Source organism: Acinonyx jubatus, chromosome B4 (assembly GCF_027475565.1).
Source record: "Acinonyx jubatus isolate Ajub_Pintada_27869175 chromosome B4, VMU_Ajub_asm_v1.0, whole genome shotgun sequence".
NCBI lineage: Eukaryota > Metazoa > Chordata > Mammalia > Carnivora > Felidae > Acinonyx > Acinonyx jubatus.
The window spans coordinates 87827568-87852709 of NC_069387.1; the positions used below are offsets into that span (position 1 = coordinate 87827568).

The 25142-nt window shown below is 40.8% G+C and overlaps 1 protein-coding gene and 1 pseudogene across 1 annotated transcript; one reads left to right on the forward strand and one right to left on the reverse strand.

Annotated features, from left to right (window-relative positions):
* Positions 1 to 1777: 1777 nt before the first annotated feature.
* On the forward strand, positions 1778 to 3605 carry LOC106981334 (40S ribosomal protein S3-like; annotated as a pseudogene).
* A 122-nt stretch (positions 3606 to 3727) lies between these two features.
* Positions 3728 to 25045, reverse strand: KICS2 (KICSTOR subunit 2). The gene is made up of 3 exons (XM_027071343.2): positions 24799 to 25045; positions 18740 to 19025; positions 3728 to 7850 (listed from the first exon to the last, which is right to left on the reverse strand). Exons 1-3 carry the CDS (start codon positions 25031 to 25033, stop codon positions 7034 to 7036), a joined length of 1338 nt encoding a protein of 445 aa, XP_026927144.1. The 5' UTR covers positions 25034 to 25045; the 3' UTR covers positions 3728 to 7033.
* Positions 25046 to 25142: the final 97 nt, after the last annotated feature.

The following is a 25142-nucleotide window of genomic DNA, read 5'->3' on the forward strand; positions in this document are numbered from 1 at the left end:
GTAGCAAGATTTCACTGGATACATTTAAAAGAACAATTAACATTTTCATTTGAAATGTCAACAGCTACAATACATAATAAAATGAATCTTTTGAGACTATTTACATGTAATGATTATTTCAGATTTTTTAAACAAATTCATTAAGGCATCCTGGTTTTTCAAAATTGGTAGAAAAGTACACAAGTAAAACAAGTTTGAAGACTTCACTGCCTCCCTGCTTAAGCGCTCTCAACTCCTGGCCTGCAGGGGGCGTTGCAGCCAGCTCACCTCACCACTGGCACAAGCCCAGCAGGCCCCGTGTTTGTCAAGGCTGGCTGCTGTATCCCCATCCTTAGCATAGTTGATGTTTAATGGTTGTTAAATGAATGAAAGTTGAATACCAGAAAGGAGCCATTCATGCCCTCTGATTCTTCTTTAGGGATTCCTCTAACACTGGCCTAGCCTGGAGTGGCTGAGGCCAGGATGGCTCTGGGTCAAGAGGTGTCCACACTGCCATATCCTGTCACACCAAAAGTGAAAAAAATGCCAAACAGCCTACTAGATACATATGGCACTCCTTGGCTGTAGTTGGCTAAATGTCTCCTGTGCTCATGAAATGGCTGGGCTTAACTGCGGTCACCCATTAGTATCAATACTGAATATTTCCCCTCCTTCCTCAGTGCCTACAAAAGACTAACTAGTTGTAAAAACAATCGAAATGAGGGGCACCTGGGTGGCTCAGTCGGTTAAGCATCCAACTCGATTTTGGTTCAGGTCATGACCTCACGGTTTGTGAGATTGAGCCCCATGTTGGGCTCTGAGCTGACAGTGTGGAACCTTCTTGGGATTCTCTCTCTGCCCCCTCTCTCTCTCTGCCCCTCTCTCTGCCTTTCTGTGCTCTCTCTCACTCGCTCGTTCTCTCTCAAAATAAATGGATGCACTTAAAAAAAAATTGAGGGGTGCCTGTGTGGCTCAGTCAGTTGAGCTTCCGATTCTTGGCTTTGGTTCAGGTCATGATCTCACGGTTTGTGGGTTTGAGCCCTGCATCAGGATCAATGCTGTCAGTGTGGAGCCTGCTTGGGATTCTCTCTCTCTCCCTCTCTCTCTGGCCTTCCCCCACTTGTATGTTCTCTCTCTCTCAAATAAACTTTAAAAATGAAAAAAATAAATAAATTTAATACATTTTTAAAAACCTGAAATTAATACTTTCAAATGCTTTCAAAACTGGGTCAGAGACCACAGGGGTATGTCCTGGCTTCCTGAGGCATGGGAAAAAGTGACTAAGTGGAATTAGTGAGAAAGATATTAGAAACTAAGGGAGAAACTAAGGGAGGAAGGGAAAAAGCAGAGGCAAATCATCAACGGTAATTAAGAGATAAGAAAATTAACCATGAGGAAGAAATAAAGGAAGATCATAACATTTACATAAGTGTCTTGTGATAAGGGGAAAGATGGCTGCCTTGTTTCAAATTAGGCAAAAGGCAGAAATCCTCGTAAATTCTTAGACATTTCTTTTAAAACTCCCCAGTGTCTGTAGAAGACCCTAAACAACAAACTCATTATTTTTTTTAAGATTTTATTTTTTTAAGTAATCTCTACACCCAACGTGGGGCCCGAACTCACAACCCCAAGATCAAGGGTCTCGTGTTCCACCGACTCAGCCAGCCAGGTGCCCCTAACTCATTATTTGAACAAGTGGCAAGAGGGGCACCTGGCTGGCTGAGTCGGTGGAACACGAGACTCTTGATCTTGGGGTTGTGAGTTCGGGCCCCACGTTGGGTGTAGAGATTACTTAAAAATGAAATCTTGCCTTGCCTTTCAGAGGTACACAGCAGCAAGATGGCAGAGCAAATTTCCGAGAAGAGGAAGTTCATCGCTGATGGCGTCTTCGAAGCTGAACTGAACGGGTTTCTCACTCAGGAGCTGGGTAAAGGCGGCTCGTCCAGGGTTGAAGTCCAAGTTACACCAACCAGGACAGAAATCAGTATCTTGGCTATCGGGGCACGGAATGATCTGGGTGAGACAGGCTGGCAGATCCAAGAGTTGATCCCTGTAGTTCAGCAGAGGTTTGGTTTCCCCGAGGGCAGCATACAGCTTTATGCTGGAAAGGTGGCCACAGGAAGTCTGTGTGCTATTGCCCAGGCAGTCTCTACGTTATAAACTCCTAGGAGGCCTCACCGTGTAGAGGACCTGCTATAGTGTCTTGTGGTTCATCATGGAGAGTGGGGCCAAAGACTGTGAGCTTGTGGTGTCTGGGAAACTCCAAGGACAGAGGGCTAAATCCATGAAGTTTGTGGATGGCCTGATGACTCACAGTGAGGACCCTGTTAACTAGTACATGGACACTGCTGTGTGCCATATGCTGCTCAGACCGGGCGTGCTGGGCGTCAAAGTGAAGAGCATGCTTCCGTCAGACCCAAGTGGTAAGTCTGACCAAGTGGTAAGAATCCCCTGCCAGATCATGTGAGCATTGTGGAACCCAAATATGAGATACTCCCCAGCAGCCCCATCTCGGGACAGGAGGGTGGGAAGTCAGAGCTCCCTGCCATGCCTCAGCCAGTACCCACAATGTTAACAGGGTCTCCATGGCAGCTGCATCTGGAGTTTGGATTTTGCTCTGTAAAGACCTTTAATAAAATCTTTGAAAAAGAAAACCAGAATAAAATAAAATCTTAAAAAAATTAAGATAAAAACTGGCAAAAGAATCAAGCCCTTCCTATAGGAACTGTTCTTTAATATAACCAAATAGATGTAAAGTTTATTCTCATAGAAGTATTCCACCTAACACATGAAAAAGGAATGACATAATTAGAATATCACTGTTTTGTAACCTCTAATGATATAATTGATCCAGGTAATGCCACATATTAGCTACCTCCAAATAAAATACACAATAGTCACTACAAAAAAAGAAAGAAGGAAAGAAGAAAGAGAGAAAGAAAGAGAAAGGAAAAAGAAAAATCTGATCAAACCTCTTAATCTAACTTCCAACATAAAGGAAAAAAAAAAGATAGAAAAGCATGATCACTGATAGCTTAAGGATACCATCAGCAAAGTCCTGACTGTAAAAGCTTCATAAGTATGAAATAAACTAAACACTTCAGTCAAGAGGTGGAGATTGTCAGATTGCAGAACAGAGTTGGCTATTGCTCTTTGTAATCAGTATTCTCTCTTTATTTCTTACTGTAGACACTTTAAAAATAAAGATACAAATAGTGAGAGGATAGGAAAAGACATACCATATGAACAGTCAGCAGAAACAAACTGGAAGGGTCATAAAAATATCAGGCAAAATGTACTTCAAAGCAAGGAGTAGTGATGGAGATAAAGTAGGAAACTTCACACTGATAAATGGTCAATATGTGAGAAAGAAAAATTGTGAATGTATATGGGCCTAATAAGGGCTTCAATATACAAAAGGCAAAATGCTGCAGAAATAAAGGAAGACCTCTACAATCACAGTTAGATTTTAACACACCTCTCTTGGTAATTAAAAGAGCACCTAGATCCCCTCCTCCCCCGAAAATATCAGTAAGAATATAGAACTGAATGATGCTATCAACCAAGCATAAGAATTTGGAAACAAAGAACCACCTTATCCCTAAAATAAGGAGAGAGGGGAGGGTGAGTTGGTTAGGCATTTATCTGCCTCCTCTTCTAAGCGAGTTCTTTAAGTACCGTTCAGACATAATGACTAAGCACACTTATGCCACAGATCTGAAGAGAAACACGAGAACAGGAGAGGTACTGAGTTTAAGGAAAGAATGGTCCGTCTTTTATTTATACAGCTTTCAAACCCAAGTAAGCTCCAAAGCCTTTTTTACATGCATGATGTCATTCCATTCTTATATATCCTTTGAAAAAGGCAGCCCATATGTTCTTATCCCCATTTTACAGATAAGGAAGTAAGCCCAGAGGCCGACAAGCAAAAAAAAGAAAGAAAAAACAAAAGCCAAGTTTGCTGCTCGATCAAAAGGTGGATGCATTTTACAGATCATATGAGTGACTCTACGGGAGTGTGGTGAGTTACCAACCGTTTTCTTTCTTGTAAGTGAATTTTCTACAATGTGTTGAAATATACAAAGCAATATCGGGAGTATTGAATCCTTAGTTAAGAAGCTGTGCAGTAGTCCCCCTTATCTGCAAGAAGTACGCTGAAGACACCCAACAGACACCTGAAACTGTATACAGTACCAAGCTCTGTATATACTATGGTTTTCTCTATACATACATACTTATGATAAAGTTTAATTTACAAGTTGGCGCAGTAAGAAATTAACACCAGTAATAAAATAGAGCAGTTATAACATTGTACTGTAATGCAAGTTATGTGAATGTGGGCTCTGTCTCTAAAAATCTGATTGTGCTGTCCTCACCCTTCTCTGATGATGGGAGATGATACGATACTGACGCCATGAGATAAAGTGAGGTGAATGACACAGGCTTTGTGAGGTAGCAGTAGGCTGCTACTGACTTCCTGATGATTCGTCAGGAGGAGGAATTGGCTTTCAGCTTCCAGACCTCGGGTGACCATGGATAAATGAGACCGAGGTAAGCAAAGCTGTTTATAAGGGGCAATGGCTGTATTTTCACACACTCCCTAAAACCCTGAACTGATATAGTCAGATACCAGGTTGGACCCAAGAGGACAAAGCTGTGAATGTTCACCCTGTGTCCAAACAACATCGAAAAATGAACACTCCTTGATGGGCTTGTTGGCAAACTCAGTAAGTGTTGACCACACTCCTGGTTATGCATAAAAACTGATCAAGTTGTGGTTTAGAAACAATTTAATTTTTTTTTAATGTTTATTTTTGAGCAGGGGGGAGGGGCAGAGAGAGAGGGAGACACAGAACCCGAAGCAGGCTCCAGGCTCTGAGCTGTCAGCACAGAGCCTGACATGCGGCTGGATCTCACGAACTGTGAGATCACCACCTGAGCCAAAGTCAGACTCTCAACCAACTGAGCCACCCAGGCACCCCAGAAACAATTTCCAAGTAAACAGTCCTCAGAGAATATGCGGATTTACTCTTCCCTATACCAAAACACAGACTTTACAGATCATCTCATTACTGATTTAAGAGGACAAGTCTCAGAGTAGAATCACTTTGTTTCTTGGCTTGAACCAAAATATGTTTAAAAATAAATATACATTTCAAATACATAGGAAATATACATTTCCCAGGCAAGGACTGGTTATTTAAATATCATATTGTCTGTTTTATTTACACTCTTCTCCAAGTTCCACTGAAGCATATTTCTTTAGGTACATGGGGATCATTTCATTAAGGCTAATGGTGATTGTTTTCTAGAAAAAAAAAAAATACGTGAACACCAAGGAATATTTTTCACTTTCCCGGAAAAATACAAAAGGGAAGAAAAATGATTTGAATTTTTAGTTCTAATTCTTTCCAGTTTTTTTATAAAAGTTCAGTGTTGTTCGGATTTTTATATGACCAGAGTGAATAAAGTGCAGGAGTCAATCGCTGCTTTCTATTTAAAGCAAACTGGCTTTTTATAAATCGTAGGACTTTTATTTTGAAAAAAGCAAAAGAAAAGAAAGAAAAAAGAGAAGAAAAAAGAAAAGAAAGAAAAGAGAAGGAAAGGAAAGGAAAAGGAAAAGGAAAGGAAATGGGCCAGTAGGTCCTTCCACCAGGTAGTCCCAACCAAGGTGGGCTGGCCTCCTGGCACAGACTGGGAGTGGCTCTGCCCATGTTGCCAGCTTGCCTGCTGTGGCGGCCCAGTAAAACCGTGGCTCCGTGCCATCGTGAGAAACAGGACTGATCCGATTATGTCACACACAAGTTTTGAAGGAACTATCAGATAGTAACAACTCAATTACTCTTTGTGGCTTATTTTTATTCGTAATCAATAACCTAGAAGTGAAGTCCTCCACGGCCCATTATACCTTTAGGGGTCCATCTACTACCCCAGGAACACCTGCGGAAGGAAAGTGTGAAGGCAGCATGTGTTAAGAGACATCACCGCTTCTAAAAATAATTTGGAGGAGACAGGCATGAAACTCAAGTTCTGATGTGCTTAAGTACTCATCTGATTATTCAACTATGAAGAGGTCTTTGGCACACACAACTGATTTTTAGCAAGCACAAGGTATCAAGACCAACATTTTGACATTATAAAAGCAGGCTGAGTTGCATGAATGTCTAAAAATGGACGAAAAACTAAGACTACATGCTTTTCCAGCCGAAGAGGAAGCAGAGAGTGGAGTCAAACATGAACATGCCTTTCAGCAGAAAGGTGATAAACAGAAAGCCAAGCAGATAATATACTGAAGAATGAAGAAACCCCACATAATGGCTTCTGCTAACTTTCAAACAGAATGAAAAATTCAAACTTTTCAAGGGTAAGAAGAAATGCAGTTAGGTGTGTAGATCATCCCAAAAAAGAGCGCATGACTATTAAAGTTTCTACAGATCTTCTGAACTGTTAAACACCTGATGTTATGGGACCACTCTGGTTCACCTTTAATTTCAATAACTGATGGCTATTTTTCACCAAGACACTAGCTTTGGCATCCAAAATATTAATTTGTTGATGAGAATCATAAAATAATTTTATGTTAACTTTGCTAATTTATGAGATAGAAAACGTACAGTCCTTGATTCTGAAAAGGCCATTTAATATCTTATCCCAATTACTCATCCCGGAAGGAAGGGAAAGGAGAAAGCATTTGGAATTGCATTAAAACAGAAAGTTTAGAACAATATAAAACATGTGGAAAGAAAAATCAAAGGCTAATAAATATTCAGTCTACGTGAAATACAGGAAAATAGGAGAAAGTACTGAAAGTACTTCGCTGTACCATGGTTATACACAGTAGTCATGATCACTTCCTAGATTACTCTTTGGATACTTAATTCAATTGGCCTTAATTGCTTATAAAGTGTGCGACACAATTAGGGAGGATCTGTCTCTAATTTAGCTCTGGGAGAAGCATGAATAAATGGAAACTCTAATCATAGACCACAGTAGATCATCAGAGCAAGTAAGAACACAATTTCCAGTCTTGAAAACCTTTCCCACAAATCACCTGCTAGCCTTTGGAGCCAGGTTTCAGACTTGCAAAAACTTTGGGGTTCTTAAGGGCAAGTGAGAGCTCATTGAGGAAGGAAATAAAGTGGGAGTCTCTTTCAGATTTCTTTGACTCAAAGATGACAACAATGGTAAAGTGAGGTTCTGGGCGGGTTAGGAAGTAGGTGCTCTGAACTTTGTCATCATAGAAGTGGACCACTTTCTCCAAGCTGTTCAGGTCGGACATGCGGTCTGTCATGATCATGATGACATTGGGCCAGTGCATGACCGGCCTGTCGCTGGGCAGAGACACCACAGCTGGATACTGGTCCACACCCTTAGGGGCCTCTCTGTAGGAATGGGGGTGGTGATAGCCGTGACCCTGAAAGCTCTCGGAACCTCGGTTGTCAAAGATTAAGGACACATTGGCAGCATCATACTTCCTGATGAAGCTGGAAATCTTCCCAAAGAAGTCTGGGTTGGCTTTTGCAGTCAACGTTTTCATTTCTGAAGGAGTCGTTTGTCGGCTCAATGCCTCGTGAAAGTAAAAGCTAAACTTGGCAAGAAGCATGTTTTTGAGTTTCATCAGCCAAAGGAAAAGGTGTGGGGGCTGAACGGCCTTCTGAGACTGCCCTCCAAACAGATGTTTCTTGGTCTCCCGCTGCTTTTCAAAGATCTGGCCCCAAGTCTGCAGCTTGGTGTGAGCACTGTGCAAGTTCACCAGAGACGGGAGGAACTTCCACTCGGAGACCTGAGCCTGGGCCTTCAGGAGATGACTCAGGACGTCGACTTCCAGCTGGAAACTGCTTTCCAAAGGACTGAGGATGGGGTGGTGAAATCTAAAGGGGAAGGGAAATTAATAGAAATAAGTGGAAATGTTACTCCACATTGACATTTTCTACCCTCAAAACAACACACTGTGGCCAGACAAGTAACATTATGTTTGGGGGCAGGGGAAGGAAAGGTTGAAGGGCTGCATGCCGATTTATTTAAAAAGTTGTTCTGACGTAACTTCACCGTCTCAGAGTTATGTCAGCATCATATCCTCCTGTGGAAATAGCCTGACATTTAAACAGAACATGAGAGTCATGGTTCCCTTCCTTTCAAATACAAAGAAATGAAATTAGCTGTACTTCTTTCCTAACCTATTTTATTCATTCTGGGAATTATATAACTCACATAAATATCAAAACAAGGCATCCTCTTTTTCAGGATGTAGTCCTAAAGAAGCACAGGTAAAAAGAAAAACAAAGTCACTAAAACATATCTTAAATGTGTACGTAACACATATAAACTTACTTAATGTGCATAGTAACTCCACAAGGTATTATGGGAACTCCATAGTAACTCCAGAAGGTAAGCTCTTATTCAATCCTAGTCCCCAAATTTCCTTCATATTTAATGTTTATTTACTTTTGAGAGAGAGAGCACGAGCAGGGGAGCGGCAGAGAGAGAGGGAGACAGAGAATCCGAAGCAGGCTCCACACCGTCAGCCCAGAGCTCAATATGGGGTTCGAACTCACAAACCATGAGATCACGACCTGAGCTAAAATCAAGAGTCGGATGCTTAGCCGACTGAGCCTCCCAGGCGCCCCTCCTTCATATTTTAGTCACAGTTAAAAACAAAGTAGTAGCTAAATTTAAAAAAATCTAATATTTCAATATTTACTTGTTTTAAATTGGATCACTACTCACTAAATTAACTTTACGACTCATGGACTGCTACCTGCTGTTTGTAAAACATTTTTTTGTTAACAGTAATATTGTGCAGCGGGAGGGGAGAGGAGTGGGAGTATGTCCCCTTCAGGAACAGGGGGAAAAGGCGAAGTGTGAAGAGCCTGAGGCAAGTGAGAACATGACCCTTTCCCATCAATACCTATTTCTCATGCTTCAGGTTTCCTATTCAGAGTCATTTCCTCGGAAAGGTCTTCTCCATTCACGTCCACACTAGTCAGCCAATTTACTCTTCTTGTTTCTTAATACCTGTCTTCCACGTTAGTAGCTTCGTTGCATAATTTGCCAGGCAAACTGGGACACATGGTCACCTTTGCTTTGAGCTCCTCCCTGAGGACAAGTCAATACTGCCTACTTCCTACACTCCTTTACCTCTAAAACATGTGGCACAGAGCAGAGATTCAGTAAACATGGTAAACCAACTATGTGAAGATTTTCATCTTACTTTCTGCCTCATTGATTCTGTTGTTTGTGATCTAAATAAAATTCTGTAACAATGGCAAGGAAGGTCCTCTCTGTATGGACCATGTAGAGCTTTCTTCCTCAGCCTTCTTCTGAAACATGCCCAGGGGGTGATTAGTGTCTCTCTGGCCTGATGCTCTCTCCTTCTCCAGGAGCCAACGCCAAGCCCTTATACTCTTCCTAAAGATCCAAAGCAACTGCAAGTGACCCTGATTTCAAATATGTGGGCAAGATCTAGCATTTACTGAGCATATCCTATGCCCCAGGCACCATGGGAGATGATTTACAGGCCTGAACCCACATAAGTTAATTGCTTCACTGTCAACAAGGCAGAGGCTTCTCATATGGCTCTCTTGGCCCCCGTTGAAGAGGAAAATGCTGGTTATCAATTAAAAAGTGAAGGAAAAAAATCATCACAAATAGACCTAGAGTTTTAAAAAATCCATTTAAACATTAATTAGAGGGATTATTAAAAATTAATTAGAGAGTCCATATTAGGTTGGATATTTTAAGATAGAAACTGATGTGATAAGTAGGATGTAGTTATTCACATGACCACACATTATTTTTTTTTTTCCTATCGCCAGTATTTTCCCTTCAATATCCTTCAAGAGAAGGAAGCTAAAACATGGGTAGTGGAAGGTTTTAGTCTAATAATACATTCAAAGAATCAGAAAGATGGGGTGCCTGGGTGGCTTAGTCAGTTAAGCATCCAACTGTTGATCTTAGCTCACTCAGGTCATGATCTTGCAGTCCGTGGGTTCAAGCCACATGTCAGGCTCTGCGCTGACAGTGTGGAGCCTGCGTGGGATTCTGTCTCTCTGCCCCTTCCCAGCTTGTGCTCTCTCTCGAAAGAAATAAATAAACTTAAAAAAGCGGGGGGGGGGGGGGGGGAAGGAAGGGGAATTAGAGAGATAAACCAGATTTCAAATCCCCAGCTCATATACTTAATTAATAATTAATTAACTAATTTGCACTCTCCAAAATTACATGCTTGAAGTAAACATTAAGAAAGTCTAATACACATGCACACACACAACCCCACTATAGCACTTCTCAAAACCTTTGAAGTGTAAGAAATGTTCCTACCACCTTAGCCTTTAGGCCCTTTGACACTTAATGACCATAAAACATCACAAGATTCTATAATCATGGGTATCGAGAAAATTTGCCAAGGAACTCAGAACATAGTAAAGACTGTCAATAATAGGAAAACGGTATGAGATTGAAGAAAATTCTACCACAAATAACAATACTCCATTTTTCTGCCTCATTGGAAATCATCATTTATATCCAACGTTCTCTCTGAAAGAACATGAATTTTCTGTACTAATCTTCAGAAAGAATTCTGAACAAGCTCTTCCACAAACATAAACTAAAACTGTTTATATGTTCAACATTTATTAGGATGAATGTGAATTTCGAAGCTGTTTTTCATCCTAAAGAAGAGCCAAAAATTCATGTTAATGTTATTCTGCCAAGACTTTGAGATTAGCATTATGATGTATCATTTCCCCATTTCCATTCTTGTTCTGTGCCTCATGCCTATTTACAACTCACACTATAGGGGGATCTGTTAAATTGTTGTAATCCAAAATATATACCTCAGCTATGGCAGCGAGGTTGGAAGAGTCTGAATACAGAATAAATTGACAACTATTTGCAAAGAACATCTGCTCTAAAAAAAGCCAAAAAAGAGAGAGAGAAAGGGAGTGGGGACAGAGAGAAAGCGGGTAAGAGAGAACTCTCTCCTTCACAAATCCACATCAAGGAATTCCTTCCAAAAGAAGTATGCAAGTCCCATGCATGTGAGGAGTCAGATGAAAATGATTAAAAACAATCTGTAGCACAGTGTGAACGTACTGAATGCCCAGACCTACATACATTTTAAAATGGTAAATTTCAAGGGCACCTGCGTGGCTCAGTCAGTTAAGCGTCTTTGGCTTGGGTCGTGATCTCATGGTTTGTGGGTTTGAACCCCACGTCAGGCTCTGTGTTGACAGCTCAGAGCCTGGAGCCTGCTTCAGATTCTGTGTCTCCCTCTCTCTGCGCCCCCCCTCTCACACTTCCTCTCCCTCTCTCTCAAAAATAAATATTAAAAAAATTTTTTTAATTTAAAAAAAATGGTAAATTTTAAAGTATGTATATTTTACCATAATGAACAAAAATCTATAGTTTCTTCTCATTTAAAACTTTTACTAGTGGGGCTCCTGGGTGGCTCAGTTAGTTGAGCATCCAACTCTTGAGTTCGCCTCAGGTCATGATTTCATAGTTGTAAGATTGAGTCCTGCACCAGGCTCTGCACTGAGCACGAAGCTTGCTTAAGATTCTCTCTCTCTCTCTCTCTCTCTCTCTGTCTCTCTGTCTCCCTCTGTTCCTCCCCACCACTGCGTTCTATCTCAAATTAAACAAAAAATTAAAAAAAAAAACAACTTCTACTAGTTTTTAGATACAAATACATTGAAGATATCAAGATGCATTAGCCAAAAGTCTGCCTTATAGGACTTTCCATGGTAGAAGGAGGTACTTATAAATCGATACAAGTAGGAAGTAATACATCTCTTATGAGAGATACAAAATAAAATGAGATTTTAGAAAAAGCAATTTCTTTTGGTTGAAAGATTATGCAGCCCATAAGGGAGACAGAATTTGAATTGAGCCATGAAGCTTAAAGAGCAGGTAGGATTTAGCCAGTTAAAGGTGAGGGCTTTCATTTCTGGCCCCATTCTTTTATTTATTTATTTATTTATTTATTTATTTATTTATTTATTTATTTATTTATTTAAAGTTTTTTAGAGCGAGAAGGAGAGAGAGAGAGAGAATTCCAGGCTCTGCATTGTCAGCGTGGAGCTCCATATGGGGTCAAACTCACAAACCATGAGATCACGACCTGAGCCCAAACCAAGAGTCAGATGCTCAACCGACTGAGCCACCCAAGTGCCCCTCTGGCCCCATTCTTAATCGCCTCCGATTCCACACCCTCTGCAAGTCTTCCCGCCAGAGGCAGAGTGCACTTTCCCATCCCTGGACTATGGCCTGGGCCACGTGACTTGCTTTGGTCAAAGGAAACACGTGTTAACAGATGTGATGCAAGCAAAGGCTTCAAATGAGCTTGGCTGGGCTTGTTCTTTTGCACTTGGGCCATAGCCACCGTGTAGCTGCCTCCCCGCTAACCTCGGGCTCAGAATGAATGCGTACATGTGGAGCAGACTAAGCCCAAAGCTGACAGTAATAAGGCAAGCCCAGTGAGACCAACAGTGTTAAGCAGAGCCACCCTGCTAAGCCGGGCCTGTCGGGCCAACTTCCAGTAGACTCACAAGCCTGTAAGTGTGAATTTTAGGATGGTCTGTTATACAGAATGATTGTGGCAATAGCAACTGATACATGATGCAGTATGACAGGGTTCAGAACATACTATCCCAAGATATGGCATCTTGGTATACTATTTTAAGCTGAATAAATTTGAGGAATATGTGCAGGAAAGACTTCTGACCCTCCCCTGAAGCAGGTCATAAAACCCTCAAGTGAGAGGTGCCCTCCCCCTACCCTAAGCAAAGGAGCACCCTTTCCTCCAAAGACCAGGGACACAGAGAGGAATCTGAAAGAACAGGCCTTGCTGGTTGCCCCAGCCTTCTATTCTTGGCTCCTTCCCTTTTTTGTCCTAGCACATCTCCCAACAACTCTTACATCTTCAAATGTACTCAGCTGAATCTTGTTTTATAACAAAATGTACCATGAAAACACAGGTTTCACAGCTTCCTTGGGTCTTCGTTATTTTATGAAGGCTCCCTGCCACGTAAAACTTACATTAAATACACTGGTATGTTTTCCTCATGTTAATTTGTCTTTTGTAAAGGGCCCCCTGCTGAGAATTTAGAAGGGTAGAAGGAACCGATATGTTCTTCCCCTCGGAGTTCAAGGACATTCCAGGCAAAACAAATAAGGGACCAGGGTAGGAAACAGCAAATACTTATCAGGACTACATTAGATTACGGAATGTTTTTTGGCTTCTGCTTAAAATCCTCAAAGAATTCTCGTTGAAGCTTCTTCCTTTTTATTAAAAGTTTGGGGACAATTTAAGGCATTTGATGGGACATATATGAATTTGAAAAGAGAGACTGGGGCAAGATCACAGAAGGCCAGTAGTCCTCACTGTTAAAACCAAGGCATGTTGAATGCCTAGGGTAGAATGTGTCCCACAGAAACTGCACTGTGGTTCTGTTAATGAAATTTGCAGTGAGTGAAAAGTCAGCTTGTTGAATGATACACACACAACCAACAGTTAATTTCACTTATCATCACGAATCTTTTTTTGAAGGAAAAAGGGTGCAAGGCCTAAATAAATCACAGTTCTGCCCTTGGTGAGAATCCTGTCATCTGAAGCATTCAGATAAAAAAAATGTGCTCCCTAAAATGTAAACAAAAATTTTATGTAATTCAATTAAAAAAAATGTTCTCTGGGGCACCTGGCTGGTTCTGTTGGTAGAGTATGTGACTCTTGATCTTGGGGTTATGAGTTCGAGCCCCATGTTGTGTGTAGAGGTTACTTAAAAGGAAACTCTTCAAAAAAAAAAAGTTCCTTAAAATCTAACTGTAAAATCATAATTAAAGGATGTAAGTCACTTAATGATATATTACTACTGCCACAGGAGGGATTTTTTTTTTAAGCAGTCTAGAATGCATAAATAATTGCTTACTTCTTTCAAAGAATTACTTCTTAAAATTATACTCTTGATTTAGGAGAGTAAATATTTTGCAGTTATAACCTATCTTCTAGTTTTATTTTAACTATGAAACAGAAAAATTAGCCAGAATCTTCTTTTATGCACACTGTATAACACAGGTAAGTAAATTCAAAATGAATTCCACAGAATCCAAAAGTATTCCACTGATGCTTCCTTGGGAAAAAAACAAAACAAGTTCTACCTCGCCTCAAAAGTATTCAAGGAATAGTAGTGATGAGGAAGCTTGGGGCAAGCTGAGGGCAAAATATAGGCTGACACACACTGCCCCCACCCCCCACCCCAGGGTGGAATATGTATGATATTCCCCAGACACTCCTGGCTGTCCAAGAACAAAGGAAAGGGGTTGAAGTTCTTGCCATGGTGATGTGGGAAACTAAGGCAAATGAAAAGTTAAATTCCCTTACTGCCTCTGGTCCATTGACAAGTCCTTGAGACCAGCAGAGTGACCTCCCTTTAGGAGCTCGCTGCCTCAAGGATGACACTGTGCTGGGGGCAAAAGAGAACCTTAGTTTAACATTATCCCAACCTCGAGGATCCTGTAAGTCAACTTCCTTTATCTCAACTGCCTCAAGATATATGCTGGCAATCATACTCTAAGCTTATGGTCCCGATATACATCTAAAGGGTGTCATGACTGAGGTTTTATTAAATAGTAATAAATGGCATTTCCCTAGCAACAGCTAGCCCCTCAAGGTCCTGGAAACCTTGCTTCCAAAATTCCATAGAGACATACTCTATCCCTGACCCCCGCCCAACCTGAGGGTGTATAACGAGTTACCCGTCACCATCCCAATGAAGCTCTTCCTGCCCATGGGTCCTCTCCACATGCTTTAATAACATCATCTTTTGCATCAAAGACATCTTCAAGAATTCTTTCTGGGTCATTGGCTCCGGACCCCATGAACCCACATTACCACCCCAAAACTTCATCAGTAGACATCCTGATCCTGCATGAGCTAAATTCATATTTTTCCTTCTAAAGGGCACACAAATAAAAACTCATATGATTCATGTTAATTATTCAACTTGAAATGCAGCAGCATAACTGACTGTGATGCTGAAGGAATAATTTACACTTGCTTAATACTGTAATAAGTTCACCAAAAAAGGAAACCTTTAACACTTTTCTACTCTGAACACAACCGACTTCCAAAGAAAAGAAACAAAATATCCTTCTCATTTGTCTCTGAAAGTAGACTGGACCTTGCAATAACTCACACAGGATCTGCATCTCAAATCAGGGCCAGAGGTTTAGACTCTGTGATATACATCATGCTTGTTAATTTTTTAATACAAAAGCATTTCATCATTGGAAAGATAAAAGATTCACACAATATTTTATAAGCGTTCTGACATGAATCAGATATATTGGGACAAATAAACATTCCCTGAAAGATAAACTGGGTCTTTTGGGAAAAGGATTAACTCTTTCAATACAACAGAACACCAAAACATGAATTATTTCTCTAGAACAATGGAACCATGAAAGAAATGTGTTTTGTGTGGCACAGATGCCAAATCAAAAGGTCTACAGAAAAACGGATATTATCCTGGCAAAGGGCAAAGCATGCTAAACTTATACCTAGAATAATTCTACTTCCCTCCCCAAATCACCATATTATAAAGAATTTCAACTTTGCGGAATTTCTTAACCAAGGAATTTATGTTGTTCAAACGTAACCCAAGGCTTCTAAATGAGATAATTTTCAGGCTAGGATGTATCTATAATCAATAACTCCCTACTAATTAGATAAAGGCAGCACGGATGGAAGATGGAGACTGTGGATGAAAACACCTTGACCCTAAGTGACACTGCAACCCAGATCCATCAGATTCCATCCGTGTCCACTCAGAAAGATGAGGGGTACAGCCAAGTACTGCCCTAAGAGCTTCAAGAATGAAAGCTGGACTTTTGCAGGAGATGGAAGAAATTCTCAAAGCTCTGGGAAGTGGAATGTTTCAAAGAAGGTTCAAAGAGCACAAATCTTGGGGCACCTGGGTGGCTCGGTCAGTTGAGTCCTCTCCAACTCTTGATTTGGGCTCTAGTCACGATCTCATGGTTGGTGAGTTTGAGCCCCACATCGGGCTCTGTGCTGACAGCGCAGAGCCAGCTTAGGATTCTCTCTCTCCCTCCCTCTCTCTCTGCCCCTTCCCCCCACCTCTCTAAATAAATAAATAAATAAATAAATACTTTTTGAAAAGATGATAGATCACAAATCTAATAAAATAAAAATGAAAATAGGTAAATAGTAATAACCACTCCTAGGAGACAGACGTAATAACCACTCCTAGGAGACAGACAGACACACACACACACACACACACACACACACACACTCTGTTAAGGTTCAGTACTAGTATATCCCAGTGTTGGCAACTTTCTCTGGTTTATCCAAACAATTTTTTCATGTAGACTATTTTCAGTATCACAGGGAACTTTTAAAACATAGGTTTCTGGGCAACGAGTCCAAAATCATTAAATCTTACCTTCTTGGGGTAAGTAGTGGGGAGGCCCAGGTATGGTTTGTTTTCTTAAACTTCCCAAATGGTTCAGCAAACCACTTTCACATTAGCATTTGGGAATCACCGCGTGAGATCTCTTCCCCTTGAGAATCATTATCTCCAACTGTACTTTTGTTTTTGGATTTCAAAAAACTATTTTATTTAAAAAAGTACAAATCAGGTTTTAGGAAGAAATAAAGTATTTCCAAACAGAAAATTTGTTAACATGTAAAATTTGTTTAAAAAAAGAAAATGTGTATTTTTATATGCATGGACTATCTCTCTAGAAGGGTAGGAAGAACTTGTTGACAGCATTCATTGCCTTTTAGGAAAAGAATTAGATGAAGGACAGGGGCACATTTCACTATGTATTCTTTTGTACTTTATAAATTTTGAGCCATATTAAGTATTGCCTACTAAAAATAAAACAAAAATTTTAAATGTCAAAAAACAGAAAATACATGACGATAAAAAATAACTAGAAGACATTTTGGAGACAATTGGAGAGATCTGAATATGGACTATTTATTGCAGATGGTAGAAAATCAGTGCTGAATTTCCTGAGAAAACTATGCTACAGTTTTGTATAGTTCTCAGAAAATACAATCTGAGTATTTGGGGTTAAAGTGTCACGATGATATAACTTCCAAACAATGCGGGGGGGGGGGGGGATGGTAAATAAAATTTTATAGAGAGAGATATAAAACAAACATGGTGATGTTTTAATAATATGAGTCCAGGGAAAAGATATTTGTGTGTTCATTGCATGGTTTTGTTTTTTTTTTTAAGTTTATTTATTTATTTTGAGGGAGAGCCAGGGAGGGGCAGAGAGGGAGAGAGAGAGAGATGGGGGGTGGGGGGGAGAATCCCAAGCAGGGTCCACACTGTCAGCATGGCTGACATGGGGCTCAAACTCATGATGCTATGAAATCATTGTTTTTTGTTTTGTTTTTTTAATAATAGCTTTGCTATTTAATTCATATACAAAAATACATTTGTTAAAAATTTTTTTTAACATTTATTCATGTTTAAGAGACAGAGAAAGAGCACAAGTGAGGGAAGACAGGGGGACAGGGAGACACAGAATCCAAAGCAGGCTCCAGGCTCTAAGCTGTCAGCACAGAGCCCGATGTGGGGCTCAAACCCACGAACTGTGAGATCATGTCCTGATCTGAAGTCGGATGCTTAACCGACTGAGTTGCCCAGCCATCCCAAAATACACTCTTTTAAGGTATAGGATTCAATGGTTTAATCAGAGTTGTGCAACCATCACCACTATCTAATTTTAGAAGAGTCTCATGGCCCCCCAAAAGGGAAGTCAATATCCATTAGCAGTCACTCCCCATTCTCACCTTGCCCTCTGACCCCTGATAACCATTTTCTGTGTCTATAAATTTGTAAGCTACATTCTGTGTCTATGATTTTGCCTATTCTGGGGCAATACACTATGTGATCTTTTGTGACTGGTTTCTTTCACATAGCATAATTACTTAAGATTCATCCATGTCGTAGCATGTATCAGTACTCCATTCCTTTCTACAGTTGAATAATAATACACAATGCTTCTCAAATTCCTTGGGTATTGCTTTTTGGGTAGGAAGTGAGCAATACATTACATGTAGCCAGGCTCATTTTTTTTTTTTTTTTTTTAAAGTAGCAATTGCCTTCAAAGACAGTTTTCCAGCTGATCAATGTCTTTAAAAAAAAAAAAAAGTTGGCTACAAATAGCTTTTTGACTATCAAAAAAGTTCAAGTATGCCTTCCTCAAAAGTACAGATGCCTGTGTCCACTAAGGAAGTTAAAAACAAAACCAAAATTATGCCACAGGCACTGAAAGCAATTATAAAGGAGTTTCCAACACATGCTAAGTAATGGTTACATCGGAGGAATGAGTGGATGACTCACCAAGGTGATTACTCTGAAAGGGACATTTATTTGAATAATGGTTTGTTAAGAAGTCACATTATTTTATACACAATTCGCTCGTGTGAACTCTTTTATAAGCAGCAAAATCAGTTATAATACGTCTTTTAAGGATTTCTCCACTCTTGGTCTTTGGCCATTGTTTGGAGAAGTATCCACCCGGCATGGTGTTTAATGACGCCTAAAGAAGGCACCTAAGGTACACCTGGTGCTTAATTAATACGTATAAACTGTAAAACGACTACTTCTCCGCTTCACGGTTATTTAACGACGGGGTTTCACGAGTGTGGGGGAAAGACCTCGTCTGATGGGAGGGAGACGCTGCCATGCCTGTCCCTCCCTCCCTCCTCACCTACACTCACCTGGAGCTGTACTTCCTGAGGATGGTGTCCAAGAGGCCAACGAGCTCTTCAGCATTGAGGAACTTCTGCGGGCTGAGGGTGTACATCTTCTCGTAGAAGTCTGCGATCTCCATCCGGGCCTGAACGAAGAAGCAGAGCTGCTCTGACAGGTGGGAAAGCAGTTCTTCCACGTGAGGGGCGGTCCCACCTAGTGCACCGCGGCCAGTCGCCACCTTCTTCAGCTCGTTGTGCAGGGAAGTGTAGATGGTGCGGATGGAATCCTTCCTGCTGAAGAAGGACTGGCCCCCTGGTAGGCAAAAGACATTAGCATATGACAAGTAAGGAAGAGAAAGCAGGGCAAAAGCTCTCCCAGCATCCACACGGAAAGGAGTGGAGCCTGCTGAGCTCAGTAAGTTATCATCAGCCGCCAATTCAAATATTTTGCGACTCGTAATTTCACCGAGGAAGAAGAAAGAATGCCTGGTACAACTCATTAGTGTGGCAATGCACCTGTGTATGATTTCCTTACCCGTGTACCGATTCTCCCCCACCCCGGTTCAATGAGGATTCACATTTATTCCAGAGGATAATTGACCTAGTAAGTGACATCAACCTGGATCTAAATAGCCCTCCTTCCACATAAATATATTTAAAACAAAAAAGAATACCCGATCGGAAAACACTGTTGTTATTCCTGATAAATCAGGAAATTTTATTTCTGCATTAGAGTTGCATTTTCCTTTGCCTTAGCTTTTAAGCCATACCAGAAAATGGAAAATACACATATGTGTATCTCCCTTACACAAGAACACAGACTACTGGGGCCCCAGAGGAAAAAAAGAAAACCTTTAGTCCTTTTGTTAAAATAATCTCTATGCCTGGGGTGCCTGGGTGGCTCAGTCGGTTGACCGTCCAACTTTGGCTCGGGTCATGATCTCATGGTCCGTGAGTGCGAGCCCCGCATTGGGCTCTGTGCTGACAGCTCAGAGCCTGGAGCCTGCTTCAGATTCTGTGTCTCCTTCTCTCTCTCCCCCTACCCCACTCATGCTCTGTCTCTCTCTGTCTCAAAAGTAAATAAACATTAAAAATTAAAAAAAAATCTCTATGCCCAACATGGGGCTTGAACTCATGACCCCGAGATCAAGAGTCACACACTGAGCCAGCCAGGTGCCCTGAAATCTTTAGTACTCTTGACAAGGTTGACACTATAGGTTATAACAAAATAAGCACCATGCTGTGAATTATTAAGAGCAGGAAGCAATTATAAATAACTGCTGGTGTAATTCAGGGGTTCCAAAGCAAATCAGAAAAAAAAAAAAAAAAAGACCAAATACATCCTTTTCAATAGTTAAAAAGAATCAAGTGGCACAGACAGCATTTCCTTACGTCTGTATTAATGCATGATGAGCTCTATTTCTAATAATTATAGAGCCAGCTTCAGCTTCATAGATGTTTTCTTAAGCAATTCTGCACCCCACTAAAGGGTCACAGGTAAGACATTAGGAAAATGAAAAGAAATAGGGCAAGTTTAAAACACTAATTCTCAGGAACATATAAAAACCTCAGAAATGGGTGACAGTTTACATTTTCTATTGATACACACAAAATAGTTTAATGAAGAAATTTATCACTATTCTAAACATATCAATTAGGAGTGAAAATTATGTATCAAGGGATTTGTAAACTATCCCCTTAATAAATGAAACATCTCACAATGCTGTTTTTAGTTTAGGGCCCCATTTATGTTTCAAGAAATGAATCTTACATCCCTTCCTACTACTGTGACCACCTTGTCCCAGTTTTTCCATGACTTTCCAAGTCTTGGCACTCAAGGTCTGGCTTCTCGGAAAACCCTTAGTCCCATGTCCTGGGAACCCCGTCAGCCCTGGGCAAACCCAGAAGTTTTGTCACCTTCCTACTACTCCATAAACTACTAACACTTAAAAAATGTTTTCTTCAATATACTGCCTAAACAAACTGACTAGCATTCAAATCATTCCTCCTGCTAATAGCGGCAAAAACTATGCGGTACAGGTGGATTGACCCCAGTACTTAACATCCCACACAGGACTGTACCCTGAAGGGTTTACCTTCCTTCCCTGCCTGTATTCAGTCTAACTTGGCAGATTTTGTGATGCGACAGTATGGAATAAATAGACCTCTGTGTCCAAGTTCAGGAAAAAAATCTCCTAGCTGAGGAAGGCAATAGAGTACCAAGCAAAATCCCTGGGCTGACTCAGTCAGTGGAGCGTGTGACTCTTGATCTCAGGATTGTGAGTCCAAGTCCCATGTAGGGTGTACAGATTACTTAAAAACAAAATCTTTAAAAAAAAAAATCTAAAAGTTCTGGAAGTCTGACTTAGTTCCAACTTTCAGCTTCCGAATTTATAAGCTGTGTGATGTGCAAATGACTTAGCCACTCTGAGCCTTCGTTGTTGTTTTTTAACACGCAGCTAGTAACAGAGTTGCTAAGAAGACAAAATGAAATAACATTTGGTATGTAATGTGCCTGGAGCAAAGCACATATTCCACAACCATAATCCCCTTCCCTTCCATTCATACCTGATATAAGAAAACTGTAACCACTATCTAAGTGAGCTTCTAAAACTCTGTGGTAAATTGGGAGCTTCACGTACTGTAAAAAAGAATAGCATCTATTTGAAAGATAGTTAGGTGATTTCAACTGTACTCACCTCCGCTGTTAAACAGCGTGGCCTTGGTGAAAAAGGGATACCTTCCTTTGTCAGATTACCCTTATTTGAGGGAGTGGAAACACCACATAAATACAAAAATACTGTGAAAAGCTTATCAATAAACACCATCACTAATATGTAAAACCAAGGGACACTATAAGGAAGGGAGAGACCACCAATGCATTTCTTTTAAACAGCTATCCTGGTAAGGAATATCCAATGGGGACGGGCCTTCCTTCATACTGGGAAACAAGGAATCAGAGACATCAGACACCTTCCTCTTTTCAATTTTTTGAATTTACAAAATACAGTTATTTTGAATTATTTCTAGAAGGCTCTATGTATTGAATCCTCATTATTTCTCAAGATTTCAGTGGTCCATCTCACATGATAAAATTTCACATAACAAATATATTAAAGGAGTATGTAAAATATCTAATTGAGTATTTTGTTCCACAGCTTCTTGTTAATGATAATTTGTAAACATCAGTTCTCAAGTTAAGGCATTTTCTACCATGCTAAATTCCAACAGCCAGAGGTTGAGGAAACCCTCTCGTAATGAAACCAAAGGGAGAAAAGTATGACCTAAAATCCTCCAAAGGCATTGAGATGGCATATTTTAAGCCATCCCCAAACAGGTATATTCTCCCCTCAAAGGAAAGAGAAAGCTCCAGGATAAGGAAGGACTCCACCCAAAGTTTTTCAGAACTGAGCCAATACAGGAACAGAAGGCTCCCTGTCAGGCCTGTCCTTTGCCTATAGTGTTTGCTGACATGTGCATGAATAAACAGGATTCTCTGCTAAGGTCTCTGATGAACACTAGTCGTGAGAGTGAAGTCAGAAAGACTCACTTTTTTGAACCATGTTTTAAATGTTTAAAAATACACATAAAACTTTTTGTTTTGCTTTTTAAAGAAAACCATACAAACATTCTAATTAGCAAAGTATTTGAAAAACATGGGAATGTCTAAGTGGCAACACAAAAATTTTCCCCCAAGGTTTTAAGAAAATGGAGTCAACAGAATTATCACAAAATCATATTGTAAGCACGTTATCACAAACACTCTCAGTATCAAAAAACCATAAGATATCTGCAAAGTTAAAATTTTAAATCGGGAACCTACAATTACTACACATGGGTATAAGTTATGAGGCATTGAGGTTAAACATGCCATTTTCAGAACATTTACTCAGAAGTGACAGATCACCTGGGAGTCTGAACCATGCCAGGGCACGTTTCATAGTGTAAATTGCTCCTGGGTCAGTTTCAAGGTGCAGCCATCAGGTTCATGCATGCAAGCTGGGCGTCCGTGCAGAACTAGTCACTTTACATAATAAGGGCCATTGCAAAGAACCAAGTCAGGGAGAGTGATGGTCTCACACATGCTCTTACACACAGGCAGCTAGTTCTGTTTACCAAAAACCAACCAGACATATACAACTTAAACTAGAATAACAGATTTTTAAGCTGGGGTCCATAAATAGGCTTTAGGAAATCCACTGAACCCTCTCAGATTATATGCAAAATTGTATTACACATATATTTTCCATATACAAGTCCATGGGTTTTATCAAATTCTCATGCATGAGCTTTAAAAAGAATCATGGCACTGGGGTCAATTACCATTCTTCATGAAGTGGGGGAATCTAAAAATAACGAAAACTGCCAGAAAATTACCCACTTTCAATTTTACAGCCAGAATCCTCTGCATTTCTAAATACAGTTGACCTTTGAACAGAGCTGGGGGTGACAGAGGAGGGTGTTGGGGTGCTGACCTCCCCCAACACAGTCGAAAATCCAAGTATACCTTTTGACTCCCCAAAAACTTAATTACTAATAGGTTATTATTGACTGGAGGCCTTACTGATAACATAAACAGATTAACACATTTTGTATGTTATATTTGTACATCTATTTGTACGTACATATATTGTATATATATATATATATACAGTATTATGTATTATAATAAACTAGAGAAGAGACAATGTTAAGAAAATCATAAAGGATGAGAAAATACATTTACTGTACTGTATTTATGGAAAAAATCTGTGTATTAGTGGACCCAGGCAGTTCAAGCCCCTAATGCTCAAGGGTCAACTGTATATACAAGGTAGATTTAAAGTAGAATACATATGCCAATTTTTTATAAATCACATGGATAAGAACACAATCTGACACTTCAAAAGCAGGTATTCCAGTTTGAGATCTGTCAACTACCTACACCAGTGAGCACAAACAATCTGCCAATCTGTAGAAAGGGGAATAATAATACTGCAACATCAACTGCAAATTTGTGAGAAGTACCACTGTAAAAAGGGGTGGAAAAAACACAGAAGGTGAATCTATCTGACCAGTTTTTGCCAATACGTCAACATACTAAATAACAAGTCATTACTTGAACAGCTAAGGCAGAAGTTAAGATCTGAGAAAGCCCTACCCCTTGGGTGTTTACTGACAGCAGTATGTACATGGCCACTTTCAGGAAATGTAAGGAAACTAGGGGTTAACAATCAAAATGGAATCTGCACTCAATTTTACCTTTCTATTCTACATTGTATATACGTGTTTTTCACTCATACCCAACCCTGTGCTTTCTGATAATGAAAGGGTGTAAACATAGGCCACAATACTAACACAACTTTGAAAGCTCTGGGATTTATAGTATTTATTGCTGATAATTGTAAGCCGTAATATTTTGTATGCATAGCCTTTGGCTTTCACATATTTTATGTCCTCCTGATCTACTCATACTAATTGTTTCTGTAGTGAAAATCAGTTGCTCTTGCATCTTATTTTCAGGGGCAAGATTTATGACGGAGTAAGAGTGTTTACCATTTCCCCCGTAAGTCCCCTCTTGCTAGTGTTAGGCATATTTCTTGCCTTTCCTGTCCAGTATTCATTTCCTCATTCATTAAATATTTATTGAGAGCCTAGGAAGAGGGGGTAGGACTCCATCTGCAACTCGCAGGGGCCTTAACCTTAAGAGGCCGGATAAAAGTGTTCATTAATTATAACTAGGTTGTGTTGGCAAGTTTTGCTCCTCTGGCCACAGTGTCACTGATCAGAAGAGTGAAGACATACAGTTTGCTTAACTTCTCATTTACGGCACCAATCCATGCACTGAGCAAAATGGATACACCCATCGGTTTGTGGCACAGCCCTGCAAAGAGCATCCACCCGGGTGGCCAATCTAACAGCAGCAGAGGCCAGTGGGCGGGGTTTGTGGAAGCCGAGGGAAGGAAGGGAACGGTGGGAGAATTGGGAGTGCCAAGTTGAGCCTGAGGCCAGAAGTGACAGAGACAGGGAACCCAAGCCACTGCCGATCGGGGAATAGACCCCCTTTCCTTCCTCCTCAAAGGGCACGGGGGGCGGGGCGGAGGTACCTAGTTTTTGCCCCAGGTAGGTGAGGCTGTGATAGACCTTCTCGGCCGCGGCCAGGTGGGCCAAGGCCGCCAGCAGCGACAGCCAGCTGCCCCCCGCGCTCTTGTTGGCTTCTCGCTCCTTGTCCACATTGTCCTTGGCCTTGTCGTAAGAGAAGATACCCAGGTGAGAGAAGAACGTCTCCAGCACCGCCTGTTCCACCGGGACCGGGGCGGCCAGCGGGATAGACTCCCCCATGCGAGCTGCGATCCAGCTCCACCCACGTGGCTCTCCTCTCCCTCGCACTTCCGGGTTCTCAGGGAACGTGCGCACAAGCGTGCGTGCGCGCGAACGCCGCAAGCGGCGA

Excerpts from the sequence above, each read along its gene's own strand:
- KICS2 (XM_027071343.2), bottom strand. The coding sequence starts at position 25,033 with ATGGGGGAGTCTATCCCGCTGGCCGCCCCGGTCCCGGTGGAACAGGCG. Across the intron at positions 19,026-24,798 it reads CTACCTGGGGCAAAAACTAG|GGGGCCAGTCCTTCTTCAGC; the intron begins GTACCTCCGCCC and ends TTTGCCTACCAG. Across the intron at positions 7,851-18,739 it reads CTCAGGAAGTACAGCTCCAG|ATTTCACCACCCCATCCTCA; the intron begins GTGAGTGTAGGT and ends CTTCCCCTTTAG.